A 15,944-nucleotide genomic window follows, 5' to 3' on the forward strand; every position below is an offset into this window, starting at 1 on the left:
CGATGTAAAAGTAGTGCACAACCTCTAACATTAAACTATAATTTGTACTGCGAAACATTCAGAAAACAACCACATATCTGATAAAACAAAACTTGTGTATTTTTTTTAAACTGCAGGGCAAATAAAATTTCAACTTTACCACAAAAGACTTTAAACCGGATTTAAAAAAAATAAAAAAAAAAAAATAATAAAGCTACATAACATAAAAATAATTTTACATCTTTATACAGATACGTCATGGTTAAAAAGGGGAGCAATAAGCCCTCCATTCTCCCCACTATGATGATGGTGGGGTATTGTTTATTCCATATACAATAACGTCTGTTTACAACCAAGCAATACAAAAGAACTTTATTGGAAAACTTCCAGAAAGGGTTAAATACATTTTTTGTTTTAATTATTATTCTTAACGAAATTCCTTCAGGTCACCTCTCGGGGTAGATGAGGCGCAAGTAGCACAAGTGTGGATGTCTTTAAAAAAAAAAAAAAAAATATAAAATAAAATTTATCGGCATATATTGTGTATCATAACAGGGCATTGTAAAACTGAATCGTAAGTCTGGGTAAAAACCCCAGAGCGGAAATGTAAAAAAAAATTATAAAATGGCCCAAAGTAAAATGAAAAAAGTCGTACAGTATTGGAGGAAGAGAAGAAGCAGTAAAGGAAAACTAAACCAAATACCCAAGTAATGGTGAGACACATCTGATGACAAACGTAAAGTACTTGGTTTACAGTACCAGCAAACAGTTGGAAAATAGCAGCAAGTCTTAATGATTTCTTAATGATCATATGATATCTGATACCGCAAGAATTGCATTCTCCTTCAAATATATTTTTCAAACCAATGGAAAGCTAATTTCTTAAGTACAATGTGAATGGGGGGTTAAATACAATGAAACATGTTATGTCTGTAAAAGTTAAGCAGCATGCTCCGTAAAGATGGTCTTTCTATTTCGGACAGGGGTAGCGGTTGGTTTGTTATAGTCACAGTTCATTTCCACATTGTGTGCCTGTAAAACTAAGTCCACAATTACACAAAGTACCTCTTTGTAGAGAGGGACACAACCTTTACCGATTTTATCATTTTCGGACATGGGAACACTACATTCCTGCAGTCACAGGTGTCTTTATAGTACTTTGCATGCTTTAACTTAAAAATAATTGGAAAGAAGGGTTAACTTAAGAATAATTGGAAAGACGGGGTACTTAAGAGAGAAAAACTGCAATAAAGTTGGATTTGCGATGCTAAACGCATGGCATTTTACCATTATGGAGCTAAACATTTAGTGGTTAAACAGATTTTAAATGCACATGTGAAATTTATCCCCAATTTCAGATTAGTGTCTTATAAAAGAACCCTATTTTTTAGGTCTATATACATTATACACAGCCGGGATGTGTCCGTGGGAGTCCAGCATTACTGTATTCACATCACTCATATATAACCAAGATGAATATTTTTACATTTTGTTTAAGCAAATTATCAAAGTAGAGGTTATGAGGGGACAATGACAATGCCTGACTAGTCAAAAGGACATACGTGGAGACAAGGTGGCACTGTGCTAACGGGGCAGAGTTACAAATTCATGATGTCACTAGGAGCCATATAACGGTACTCTTTTTTTTTTTTTTGCCACTTTTGCTCAGACACTAAGCATAGATCTTGTACTGGCAATCACCACGAAAACCCCCCCAAAAAAACAGGTATTTTATCAGAAGAGAAACACAAGAAGTGTTAAGATTAAAAACTGTGCCAACAGTTTCTTCCAGGTAACGCATCAAGACACAAAACTGTACTTGTTTACAGATTGGTGTGGACATCTCAGAAGCAATGTCATCCCTTGACTCCTGGAACACATGAAATTCGGACACCTGAGCATGTGTGCTCGATAAAATCCATTACTGATGGAGTGTATCAACAAAAGACAAAAACATCATCTTAGAACTTCAAAATAACATTTAACCAGAAGTCTGTAAGCAACGGATGCAAGATCCTGACCCAGAACGTTTTATTACATGAATGAGGTGTTCAATGTAGAGCACGGTATTTCCCCCAATGTGAGAAATTAAATCCAATGTCTTATCATGGCCCAGTCCACTGGAGGATGCACTGAATAAATACAGTCCTGTTCTGAAAAAAAAATCTCCTAAAGGCATGATGGAGTCAACCAAACGTGTAGAGGGGGCAAAAGAATTGGGCCTGTGTGTCCTGGATCAGAGTAATATCTCAGAAGCCCTTTATGGAAAACTCTGGCTGAAGAAACACCATTCAACTGATGCATTGACTCATTCCAGATGTGTCCTGTGATCCAGTCACATGACTTTATGTAGACAGGGTCCTTGATTTCAGAATTTTCCTGCCTAACAAAAATTTAGAGAGAAAAAAATTAGATAATTAAAACGAAAAACTTAATCTGCTCTATGGAAGCAAACATTACAGTCTACGGATACAAGTTAAAAACAAGACCTAATATCTATGCAGCACACGGACACAATATGTCCTGATCACGTTTTATAAAGATAGCATAACCCCAGGACTATAACTAATAACTTTCCATGCCCTCTTTGTACTGGACTGATGCCTAACAGGCGTCAGAAGCATTAGATCACTTTGACATGGCAGAGTACTGGCAGACAATCTAATGCCATATTTGTAAGACCGTGTATACCATCCTGCAATCGCCTTCAGTTTCACATACAGTCATGGTCAAATGTGTTGGCATCCTTGAAATTGTTCAAGAAAATGATGTATTTCGCCCAGATAATTATAATTACACTAGAAGGTGGCCCGATTCTACGCATCCGGTATTCTAGAATTTACGTATTGTGTAGTTCATGTATGATTTATGTTTATATATGTTTATATATATATATATATATATATATATATATATATATATATATATAGATGTTGTTGTGTGTAGTTACCAAGTGTTTGTGTAGGGCGCTGTACATGTTCTGGGTGTTGTCTGGGTGTGGCGGGGGGTGAGAGCGGTGTTGTATGTGTGTTGCGTGTGTTGTGTTGTTTGTGGAGCGCTGTGTGTCTGTAGCGTTGTGTGTGTGTGTTGCGCAGTTTGTGTGGGTGTGGTGTGTTTTGGGGGGAGGTATGTTTTGTGCAATGTGTGTGTTGTGCGGTATGTGCGTATATTTATGTATGCCGCGGTGTTTGTGTTGGGTGTTGTGTGTGTGCGGCGTTGTCTGTGTGTGTGGGTGTCTGTGTATGGTGGTGTTTGTGGTTCCCAGTGTGTGTGTGGTGTGTTGTGTGTTTTGGGGGGAGGTGTGCACCTCCCATCGTGCTCCATCCCCCATGCTGCGCACCCCCCATCGTGCTCCATCCCCCATGCTGCGCACCCCCCATTGTGCTCCATCCCCCATGCTGCCCACCCCCATCGTGCTCCATCCCCTATGCTGCGCATTCCCCATCGTGCTCCATCCCCGATGATGCGCATTCCCCATCTTGCTCCATCCCCCATGCTGCGCACTCCCCATCGTGCTCCATCCTCCATGCTGCGCACTCCCCATCATGCTCCATCCCCCATGCTGCGCACCCCCCATGCTATAATAGTTCTCCTATTATACTCAGAGAGGAGTATAATAGGAGGACTATAATAGGAGGAGTAGTCCTGGGGGGAGAGGAGTATAATGCCGGCTCCCTGCACATGTGTACCGGGAGCCGGTGTACACTGGTAACTATGTTACACATCGGGTAACTAAGGGACCTTAGTTACCTGATGTGTATAATGGTTACCAGCTCCGTCAAGATCCCAGCATCGCAAGGTTATGTCTGGCGCTGCTGGGATCGTGACGGAGCCGGTGTACACTGGTAACTATGATACACATCGGGTAATTAAGGGATCTTAGTTACCCGATGTGTATAATGGTTACCAGCGTACACCGGCTCCGTCACGATCCCAGCAGCGCAAGGTTATGTCTGGCGATGCGTGCGGAGGGCCGGGGCGAGTGGCCAATCCATGCGGAGGGCGGGGCCAGGCTGAGGCGAGCGACCAATCCGTGGGGGGGCGGAGCCGAGCCGAGGCGAGCGGCCAATCCGTGCGGGGGGGCGGGGCCATGGCGAGCCCAGCGGACAATCAGCTTTGTGTCACCGTAAGGACACAATTTTGGAGCAAGACAGACAGACAGACAGACAGACAGACAGACAGACAGACAGACAGACAGACAGACAGACACAGAATAAGGCAATTATATATATAGATATGTTTTGATATAAACATGTGTATTTCCTTTGTGTGTATTGGAACAATACGAAAAAAAAGCAGATTGGACATAATTTCACACAAAACCATAAAAATGGGTTGGACAAAATTGTTGGCAAGTTAATATTTGCTTCCATACCTTTGGAATAAATAACCGCAATCAATCGCTTCCTATATCCTATAAGCTTCTTACACCGCTTAACTGGATTTTGGACCACTCTTCTTTTGCAAACTGCTCCAGGTCTCTCACATTTGAAGGGTGCCTTCTCTCAAGAGCAATTTTAAGATTTCTTCACGTGTTCAATGGGATTTAGATCCGGACTCATTGCTGCCACTTCACAACTCTCCAGCACTTTGTTTGCATACATTTCTAGGGGCCTCTGGAAGGGTCTTTGGGATCATTATCCTGCTGGAAAACCCATGACCTAGAACACAAACTCAGCTTTCTGACACACAGCGTTACATTGCGACCCAAAATCCTTTGATAATCTTTAGAATTCTTCATGCCTTGCACACAGTCAAGGCACCCAGTACAAGAGCAAGCAAAATCACCCCAAAACATCTTTTAACCTCCAAAATATTTGAGTTTAGGTACTGCGTTATTTTCTTTGTAGGCCTCATTTCATTTTCAGTAAACATTTCAATGATATGCTTTACCAAAAAAGCTCTATTTTGGTCTCATCTGTCCACAAGATGTTTTCCCATAAGGATTTTGGCTTGCATACAACTGCAATCTATCATTTTTTTATGTCTGTGTCAGCAGTGGGCTCCTCCTGGTTCTCCTGTCATAGCGTTTCACTTCATTGAAATGTTGACAGCAAGTTCACACTCACAATGATGCACCTTGAGCCTGCAGGACAGCTTGAATTTCTTTGAAACGTGATTGGGACTGATTATTCACTATCCGGACTATCCTGCGTTACAACTTTTCATCAATTTTTCTCTGCTCTCCATGTTCAGGAAGATTAGCTCCAGTGCCATGGGTTGTAAACTTCTTGGTTATGTTGCGCACTATGAACAAAGGAACATCAAGATCTCTGGAGATGGGCTTGTAATCTTCAGACTGTTGATATTTTTCAACAATTTTGGTTCTCAAGGTCTCAGACAGTTCTCTTTTTTTTTTTCGAAAGGTGCCAAAAATTTTGTCTATTCCATTTTTTGGATTTTGTGTGAAATTATGTCCAATTCGCCTTCTTTTTCTGTTTTTTTTTTTTTTGTGTTATTCAAATATACACAGGAAATAAACAGGTGTATGCCAAAACATGTATAATTGCAATGATTGTCTGGAAGAAATACTTTATTTTCTGGAACAATTTCAAGGAAGCAAACATTTTCGACCAGGACTGTATATGCTGGTAAAAAGCTTTGGATGTACAGTAGGTCTTCAATGGAAGTATGAAGCGTTTCACTGTGTAGTCGTAGAGGGCGATATAAAGCCATTAAAACTATATTCACATGTTGTAGAAAATTTCCGCTGCAAATTTGGTTACAAACTCATAACAAATCTTAAGACAGAATCCACGTGTGACTTGCGGATTTAATTGCGGATGTCACCCTACTCCATTTACTAAGCATTTAATAGGGTGAAAAATGCAATGAAAATCCATATAATGAGCATGCGGCAGATTTAAAATCCACACAAGCTTTAATTTGTGGATTTTTTTCCATTTGTGACTGGGATTTGGGATTGTGGTACAGAATGTGATCTTGGCTTAGATGTAATCGTTTGAATAGAATGAATGAATAGAGTGCTATAAACTTGGCTTTACTGCGGATCAGCAGTATCTGTGAGCTGCCACTAAACTAGAGGGTGTGGTGTTATTCTCCTTACATTGTTTTACATCTGTCCTGCTAGAGCTGGGGCTTGTTGTTGGACCCCCACCATTAGCTGCCCCATGCGTGTGTCTTTACTAGACTGGCTAGCTATACATTTTTTTTCCCCAGTCCAGTGCAGATCCCCATGTTTTTATTAACTGTGGGTTGTACTGTATGGCATAACCACAGGGCTATTTAGGACTCGTGAATAGGATCATCATCATGTGTGGACACAACTTTTTCCATCACGTGTGGGTTACATGTCATTGCATCCAGGGTTTGCTTTCTACATGATTTTAGAGGTGTCTTATTGTGTCATTTATGTACGTTTGTATTTTCTCATGTGTAGTTTCTTTTATTATTAAATAAAAATTTATATTATATATATATATATATATATATATATATATATATATATATATATATATATATATATATATATATATATATATATATATATATATATATATATATATAGTGATCTTGCTTCATTAGGTACGCTTTCTTTTCACAATACACTATGCATCTTGTACCTAGGAGATCCCACTTCCAGGTGGTGCCGTCTCTTCTTTCTCCATTTATGATTTACGTGACATAACTTCAAGTCCCAGGAGAGGAAATGGATGGCACCGATGTGGAGTACAAGATTTTACATATTAACCAAGGATTCACTCACATTGAGAATGGGTTATCACGGTAGTGGACAACCACTTTAATGCAACATCTTTGATAGTAGTGTGATTTGCAAGAAAACAGAAAAAAAAGTCAACACCCCAATTCTCTACGAGAGCGAGTTTTCCACTTTTATTCATCTTTTAACCCATGTGTGGTCTATAGATATGTACTATGACACTGAATCTAGCAAGCAGGGCAATTATGAAAATGCTGGTTTTATGAAATCTTACCGTTTTCACCTCCTCGGGGGTGGGTACAGAGATGGGGCTGAACCCTGCTGACTTGCTACAATGGCCGTAGAAGACAAACCTAGAAATACAAGGATGGATTTAATCATCTTTTCTGCAATGTAGAATTTGTTCAGGATAAAGCAACAATAAAAAGCGTCTTTCCTAAACAATAATATATATTAAAAAGGAGGCAAGCTACGACACAGATTGAGAGACCATGTTAGGGTATGATGCCACTTGCGTATGACTTATGTGAGTCTCGCATCGGTATCACCCAGCACGGCGCACACTCTCCTGACAGGATCGCCTCAGCTGTATGGAAATACATGCAGCCGACCCGCTCCTGTCAGGAGATTGTGCGCTGTGCCGAGTGATACCGATGCGAGACTCGCATAAGTCATACGCAAGTGGCATCATACCTTTAAAGAGGTTTTCCACTTTATAAAAAGTGGATACTAAATTCTCTAAAATAATAAACAGAACTTTACTAAGTCTAGCGGAACCACTACAAAATGAGGTCCACTGTGGAAGATAATATACTTTCTTGTCATAGGGAAGCATGGAGTGGTGTGTATTTAATACACTGCTGTGAAAGTACGGACTACATACCTGTGGTGTAGGGAAGCTGATACTGGCCAGGTAGCAAAGAGTAACCAAGATGGTGATGGTGATGATGTGTGGACATTAAGCGCTGTGAAGGGGAAGTGCGAGGCCTTTCAGAACTCCTGTCACCTACTCCTCGGTCTGGTGCTCCCATACTACTACAGCCAACAGCTCCTCCGGCAGAGCTTCCAGGTACACCGCAACCACCTCGATCTCGCTCCTGTGTGGATTTGTCTGTAATCTTCACATAAAAGGAATTATTATCTCTATGAAACCCTCACAAATACATTATTATCACTGTGGTAGAGTAACCAAAGTAGTCAGGAAACATAGATAAATTGTACAAAACTACAAAGAAGGGAATTTTGTTTACTTACCGTAAATTCCTTTTCTTCTAGCTCCAATTGGGAGACCCAGACAATTGGGTGTATAGCTACTGCCTCCGGAGGCCGCACAAAGTACTACACTCAAAAGTGTAAGGCCCCTCCCCTTCTGGCTATACACCCCCCCGTGGGAGCACGGGTCCTTCAGTTTTAGTGCAAAAGCAAGAAGGAGGAAAGCCAATAACTGTTTCAAAAACAAATTCAATCCGATAAACAATATCGGAGAACGTAAGTTATTAACATGAACAACATATGCACCCGAAAAACAAATACCCTCAGAAAAACAGGGCGGGTGCTGGGTCTCCCAATTGGAGCTAGAAGAAAAGGAATTTACGGTAAGTAAACAAAATTCCCTTCTTCTTTTTCGCTCCTAATTGGGAGACCCAGACAATTGGGACGTCCAAAAGCAGTCCCTGGGTGGGTAAAATAATACCTCGCGATCGGGCTGTCAGGCAGCCCTTCCTTACAGGTGGGCCACCGCCGCCTGCAGGACTTGTCTACCTAGGCTGGCATCCGCCGAAGCGTAGGTATGCACCTGATAATGCTTGGTGAAAGTGTGCAGACTCGACCAGGTAGCCGCCTGGCACACCTGCTGAGCCGTAGCCTGATGCCGTAATGCCCAGGACGCACCCACGGCTCTGGTAGAATGGGCCTTCAGTCCAGAAGGAGTCGGAAGCCCAGCAGAACGGTAGGCGTGTAGAATTGGTTCCTTGATCCACCGCGCAAGGGTGGATTTGGAAGCTTGCGACCCTTTATGCTGACCAGCGACCAGGATAAAGAGTGCATCCGAACGGCGCAGAGACGCCGTGCGGGAAATGTAGATCCTGAGTGCTCTCACCAGGTCCAACAGATGTAAACCCTTTTCAAATTGGTGAACTGGATGCGGACACAAAGATGGTAAAGTGATATCCTGATTGAGATGAAAGGAAGATACCACCTTGGGAAGAAACTCTGGAATTGGACGCAGTACCACCTTGTCCTGGTGAAACACCAGGAAGGGAGATTTGCAAGATAACGCCGCCAGCTCTGACACTCTCCGAAGAGACGTGACCGCCACCAGAAAAGCCACTTTCTGTGAAAGCCGAGAAAAGGAAATCTCCTTCATAGGCTCGAAAGGTGGCTTCTGGAGAGCAATCAGAACCTTGTTCAGATCCCAGGGTTCCAATGGCCGCTTGTAAGGGGGAATGATATGACAAACCCCTTGCAGGAACGTGCGTACCTTAGGAAGTCGCGCCAGGCGCTTCTGAAAGAATACGGATAGCGCAGAAACTTGTCCTTTAAGGGAGCTAAGCGACAAACCTTTTTCCAACCCAGACTGCAGGAAGGAAAGAAAAATAGGCAATGCAAATGGCCAGGGAGAAACTCCCTGAGCAGAGCACCAAGATAAGAATATCTTCCACGTTCTGTGGTAGATCTTGGCGGAGGATGGTTTCCTAGCCTGTCTCATGGTGGCAACAACATCATGAGATAAACCTGAGGTCCCTAGGACCCAGGACTCAATGGCCACACAGTCAGGTTCAGGGCCGCAGAATTCAGATGGAAAAACGGCCCTTGAGACAGCAAGTCTGGACGGCCTGGTAGCGCCCACGGTTGTCCTACCGTGAGATGCCACAGATCCGGGTACCACGACCTCCTTGGCCAGTCTGGAGCGACGAGAATGGCGCAACGGCAGTCGGACCTGATTTTGCGGATCACTCTGGGCAATAATGCCAGAGGTGGGAACACATAAGGTAGTCGGAACTGCGACCAATCCTGAACTAAGGCGTCTGCCGCCAGAGCTCGGTGATCGTGAGACCGTGCCATGAAAACCGGGACCTTGTTGTTGTGCCGTGACGCCATCAGGTCGACGTCCGGCATCCCCCAGCGGCGACAGATCTCCTGAAACACGTCTGGGTGAAGGGACCATTCCCCTGCGTCCATGCCCTGGCGACTGAGAAAGTCTGCTTCCCAGTTTTCCACGCCTGGGATGTGAACTGCGGATATGGTGGATGCTGTGTTTTCCACCCACGTCAGAATCCGCCGGACTTCTTGAAAGGCTTGTCGACTGCGTGTTCCCCCATGGTGGTTGATGTACGCCACCGCTGTTGAATTGTCCGACTGAATCCGGATCTGCTTGCCCTCCAGCCACTGTTGGAAGGCTCGCAGAGCAAGATAGACTGCTCTGATTTCCAGAACATTGATCTGAAGGGTGGACTCTCTCTGAGTCCACGTACCCTGAGCCCTGTGGTGAAGAAACACTGCTCCCCACCCTGATAGGCTCGCATCTGTCGTGACCACCGCCCAGGATGGGGGTAGGAACGACTTTCCTTTTGACAATGAGGTGGGAAGAAGCCACCATCGGAGAGAGTCCTTGGTTGCCTGAGAGAGGGAGACATCCCTGTCGAGTGACGTCGACTTCCCGTCCCATTGGCGGAGAATGTCCCATTGTAGAGGGCGCAGATGAAACTGCGCGAAAGGGACTGCTTCCATTGCTGCCACCATCTTCCCTAGGAAATGCATGAGGCGCCTCAATGAGTGGGACTGGTTCTGCAGGAGAGATTGCACCCCTGTCTGCAGAGAGCACTGCTTGTCCAGTGGAAGCTTCACTATCGCTGAGAGAGTATGAAACTCCATGCCAAGATATGTTAGTGATTGGGTCGGGGTTAGATTTGACTTCGAAAAGTTGATAATCCACCCGAAACTCTGGAGTCTTCAGTGCCACGTTCAGACTGTGTTGGCATGCCTCTTGAGAGGGTGCCTTTATAAGTAGATCGTCCAAATATGGGATCACGGAGTGACCCTGCGAGTGCAGGACAGCTACTACTGCTGCCATGACCTTGGTGAAGACCCGAGGGGCTGTTGCCAGCCCGAAAGGTAACGCTACGAACTGCAGGTGTTCGCTTTCTAGAACGAAGCGTAGAAAACGCTGATGCTCTGGCGCAATCGGCACGTGAAGATAAGCATCCTTGATGTCTATTGATGCTAAGAAATCTCCTTGAGACATTGAGGCTATGACGGAGCGGAGAGATTCCATCCGGAACCTCCTGGTTTTTACGCGTTTGTTGAGCAATTTTAGATCCAGGACGGGCCGAAAGGACCCGTCCTTCTTTGGCACCACAAACAGATTGGAGTAAAAACCGTGACCTTGTTCCTGAAGAGGAACGGAAGTCACCACTCCTTCCGCCTTTAGAGCGGCCACCGCCTGCAGCAGAGCATCGGCTCGGTCGGGCGGTGGGGAAGTTCTGAAGAAACGAGTTGGAGGACGAGAGCTGAACTCTATCCTGTACCCGTGAGACAGAATGTCCCTCACCCAACGGTCTTTGACCTGTGACAGCCAAATGCCGCCAAAGCGGGAGAGCCTGCCACCGACCGAGGATGCGGAGAGAGGAGGCTGAGAGTCATGAGGAAGCCGTCTTGGTAACGGTTCTTCCTGCTGTCTTTTTTGGGCGTGACTGCGTCCGCCAAGAATCTGAACCTCTCTGATCCTTTTGAGTCCTCTTAAGACGAGGAGAATTGGGACCTGCCTGAGCCTCGAAAGGACCGAAAACCAGACTGACCCCTCCTTTGTTGGGGCTTGTTTTGTCTGTATGCTTTATGAAGAAGGGGAAGTGTCACAATCAAAAATATATAACCCTTAAAAACTCTTTTATTAATAATATTTAAAATCCACAAACCCTTGTGCAAAATGTGTAGGAAAAAGAAAGGGAGGAAGGTAAAGTTCTTACCCTATTTGATACCCCTCCCTCCTGTCCACTACCTACCGCGGGGGTTGGCACCCTAAATATACGAAAATGGCGCCCCCACTCAGCGGTGGCTGGCCCTAAAAAATCCCTAGATAGACCCTCAATATAGTCATGAAAAATAGATAAAGTGGAGGGTTATGGGAGGGCGCATTCAATCTTAGTGGACAGAAATACTAGGACACATATACCCGGCCGATAGGCCTTGACTATTTCATGGAATTCCGATGTACCCTGGAATGATACTTGATCAGATATAACCTAATAATATAGATAGTATTCTCAGGGACCCGGAATAACCAAATCAACTCACTATGCAGAGAGAGTACTCCAATAGAAAATGATATGCATATTAGACTAAGTGCATAAAGCAGTGCAGAGTGCAATATGATGTATAGGACTCAGACATACACAAGCTCCTGGGGCTGTCTGCTTCCTCCAGACAGACGGCTTATATGCCCCAGGAAGCCGGTCTAGGTGTCATTGCATTTGCACGTACAGATTGCATATCAAAAAACCACCAGGTGGTACCACCCGGGTTAGTGCATAAAGAGATAGTCAGGCACTTAGCTCATCGGGGGTCATGTGATTGTCCCAGAATTGCCCTGGAGTCGCCTCGACGCGTTTCTCCGGCCACGGATCTTCAGGAGGCTCGATATATAACTTGCCAATCGTTAGCAGGACGGCATGATGTCTGGATAAAGGGGGAGACCTGATAGACTGAGGTCTCCTTTTGGCTTTTGCCAAGAGTGAACCGCCCCCACCTCCAGCCAATCCGTCCACTCCGCTCCCTCACCCACAGGCACACCCCCCCCAACACCCCACCTCCCCCCCTCCCCTCCCTCCCTCCACGTCCAACCACCATCTCCCTCCGTATGATGAAAAGGTAAAGTTCCCATTCAGATGTACTCACTCTATTCCTATGTCTATGGTGGCTTTGATGGGACTACGTCTCAGCATGCAATTGAGTGTTAATACACTCGTCAGATCTGCATACCCAGGTCGTATGCGAAGTCAGGGAACGCCCCCCTGATGCGTTCCACCATCGGACGCCGCTTGCGTTCCACACCCGCATCACGGGGCGGAACCGGAAGTGGCGTCACTCGGCGAAACCGGAAGTGGCGTCTTGCAGGCATTCACGGCCAATTGGAGATCAGGACGGCCGTGCAAACAATGCGAAGACAGGGGGAACGCCTCAGCCATTCACCCAATGTGACGTCACCTGCTGTTATTATCAGAGAAAGCAGGGAATACAGAATCGTCACGTCTCTAGACCAATGCGTACCCTGCATAGTATTAGCAAGTCGGGATGACCCAGATAACCTATCCGGGGTGTGCTTTGATCATAGTACTCTCAGTGGAGGGACAGTCCTCATCATAATAGCATTTGTACACTGACCGATTGTTATCAGTGTAGGTGAGCACGGGGATTCTCATGAGGAGATAAAACCCCCTATTAGAAAGGAGATAGTCTCCTTTGGATTGTGAGAGATCGGGAGGGGGGGGGGGGGGGGAGGGGGAAGAAAGAGGGGGGACAGAGGGGGGACATTAGGGGAGGGGGAGGGGGGCGTGGGGGGGCTTGGGCGCCCATGTAAAGCGAGGAGCAGGTATGTGGGACGGGGGAGTGAGGTTGGTCACCCCTGACACAGATTATTATTGATGCCACATGTTCCTTGTGGCATGAATTAAAACATTACCTCCCTATTACGGGATTCAGACCAGCAGACCACAGGGAGCCCTAACACAAACCCAGGCTTCAAAGAAAGCAGGCATATGAAATCTGCTCATTCAAACCCCCAGGGTGTACAGACTCCATTCTAAAAATCCATTCGCATTCTTTTCTTAGAAGGGCCTTGTCGTGATCACCACCTCTGGGATTCTTATTGACCACCTCAAGGACCTGAAACGTAACCTCTTGTATGTTACCCCCATGATGAAAATTCATGTGCCTCCCCAAGGGGGTGTCTCGTTTGTTGCGTATGTCACCGAGATGTTCTCCCACCCTTCTACGCAGCTCCCTTTTTGTCTTGCCTATATAGTTCAAAGGACATGAACAGGTGGCCACATATATTACTCCCGTCGTCTTGCAGTTAGCAAAAGACCTTAGGAAGAATTGTTTTCCATTCTTGGCACTCCTCACGTATTTCGCCGGTTTCATTGAATTACAGTATGAGCAGTCTCCGCACCTGAAAAAACCGCATATGCCCCTGTCCAACCACGTACCGGGGGGCTTAGGTCTGATGTAACAACTATGGACCAATCTGTCCCTAAGAGACCTACCCTTTCTGTACGTGATGCTTGGTTTCTCTGAAATCATCTGCTTCAAATCGGGGTCCAGAATCAAGATGTCCCAGTGTTTTTTAAGGACACTGCGGACTCTTTCATTTTGACAGTCATATGTGCCGATCAACCTGGTGATGTCATCCTCCTCTTTTCTCTTACTTCCACACCCATGTAGAAGTGCCATCCTGTCCTGTTTCTCTGCATAGACTCTGGCACAGTGTAGTACCTTAGGGGGGTAACCTCTGTCTACAAAACGTCTAGTCATATCTTTGGCTTGGGACTGGAAGGTTTCCATAGTGGAGCAATTCCGCCTCAGCCGAAGGTATTGACCCTTAGGGATACCATTCCTTAATGGGAATGGATGATGGCTGTCCCATCTCAGAATGCTATTAGTAGCCGTGGGCTTGCGGTAGGTGCTGGTGGAGAGGATGCCACTAGGCTCCTTTTTGATAATTACATCTAAGAATGGCAACTCCTTCGTATTCACCTCATGCGTGAAATGAAGGTTCAGTTCATTTTTATTAAGTGACTCTACGAACCTCGTGAACAGAGTGCTTGAACCTGACCAAAGGACAAGGATGTCGTCTATATATCTTGACCATAGCAAGATATGCGACTGCCACCAGTGGTCCCCATCCATAAAGACGACGGTTTCTTCCCACCAGCCCAGGAAGAGGTTTGCATACGAGGGAGCACAGGGGCTCCCCATAGCAGTCCCCCTGAGCTGGTGGAAGTACTTACCGTCGAATTTAAAGAGGTTGTGATGTAATACAAAATTCAGTAGTTCCAGCAAAAATTGATTATGTTCCCTATGTTCCCTGGTTCGTGTGTTAAGATAGTACTCGGTCGCCTTCAAGCCTAACGCATGGGGTATGTTACTGTAGAGGGCCTCTACATCAATAGAAGCCAATATGACATCCTCCCCAACCGTAATGCCATCCAGCCTACCCAAAAGGTCGGCTGTGTCGCGTGTGTACGACGGAAGCGAGGTGACAAAGGGACGTAAGATTTCGTCGATATAAATACCGCTGTTTTGGGTATACGAGTTCACTCCCGAAATGATAGGTCGGCCCTTAAGCACCTCCAGCCCTTTGTGGACCTTGGGTAAGGTATAGAAAGTCGGCATAACCGGGCAATTAGGTTTCAAAAAATCAAATTCACTGTTAGTTAGTAGACCAATCCCTCTTGCCTCCTCTAGTATCAAGAGCAAAGATGTCATATACCCATTTAGAGGATTGGAGGAGAGCACCTCATACGTGTGTCTGTCTCTAAGGACACGATGGCACATCTCTAGGTATCTTTCATGACTTAGAATCACGAGATTACCGCCTTTATCCGAAGGCTTTATTATTACATTCTCATTTTTCTCAAGATCCTGCAGTGCTGAAAATTCATTGTCAGTGAGATTACGATCTAAGCCATCGTTTCTACGGGGAATCTTTTTAAGGTCCCTTTCCACAAGGTTAAGAAAAAGATCTATATTGGTAGTGTCGCCTTGTGGAGGCATTCTCGTACTCTTGGCCTTAAGCCCAGTGAAAGGGCCACAACCGGTATTCTGATCAGAATCCTGTTCCTGCAGGAGTCCTAGGAGTGACCGATATCCCTCTATATCCTCTTCTGTCAGTCCCAGCCTCCTACAACTCTCCCTGTCATTGTTGAGAAAGAATTTTCTCCATTTTAGTTTCCTTCCGAAGAGTTGTAGGTCTTTAACCCAATGGAAACAATTATAGTCGTTCGTAGGCACGAATGACAGCCCTTTTCTCAAAATCCTGTTCTGTTTCTCATTAGGTGTAAAGTCGGATAGATTAATAATCTGACTCCTGTTTAGCCCTCCACTTTGCGTCTGCTCTGTATTTAGTTCACCCGGTTCCTCAATTGGTATCCCCGGGATACCCCCTGCTCTAAAAAAGATGGTGCCTTTATCCCACCGGATGTTGCAGAGGTAGATGCATGCGAGAATCCTGATTCCTGCCCATAAGATCGTGTGTTTATAGGGTCCCTTGTGGGGTAGGTGTTCCTCC

At 45.2% G+C, this 15,944-nt stretch overlaps 1 protein-coding gene across 3 annotated transcripts in view; it reads right to left on the reverse strand.

The window, feature by feature from the left end:
• Window positions 1-243: 243 nt before the first annotated feature.
• Window positions 244-15,944, reverse strand: part of LOC142303839 (zinc finger protein 609-like) — a 163,112-nt gene continuing 147,411 nt past the window's right edge. For all 3 annotated transcript variants that reach the window (XM_075345622.1, XM_075345620.1, XM_075345621.1), the window contains exons 8-10: window positions 7,545-7,779; window positions 6,936-7,014; window positions 244-2,362 (exon numbers count right to left, since the gene is read on the reverse strand). In XM_075345622.1, the coding sequence (XP_075201737.1) occupies window positions 6,941-7,014; window positions 7,545-7,779 (309 nt within the window). In that variant the 3' untranslated portion in view covers window positions 244-2,362; window positions 6,936-6,940. The remainder of the gene's footprint in view (window positions 2,363-6,935; window positions 7,015-7,544; window positions 7,780-15,944) is intronic.

This window comes from Anomaloglossus baeobatrachus, chromosome 4 (assembly GCF_048569485.1).
Source record: "Anomaloglossus baeobatrachus isolate aAnoBae1 chromosome 4, aAnoBae1.hap1, whole genome shotgun sequence".
Taxonomy (NCBI): Eukaryota; Metazoa; Chordata; class Amphibia; order Anura; family Aromobatidae; genus Anomaloglossus; species Anomaloglossus baeobatrachus.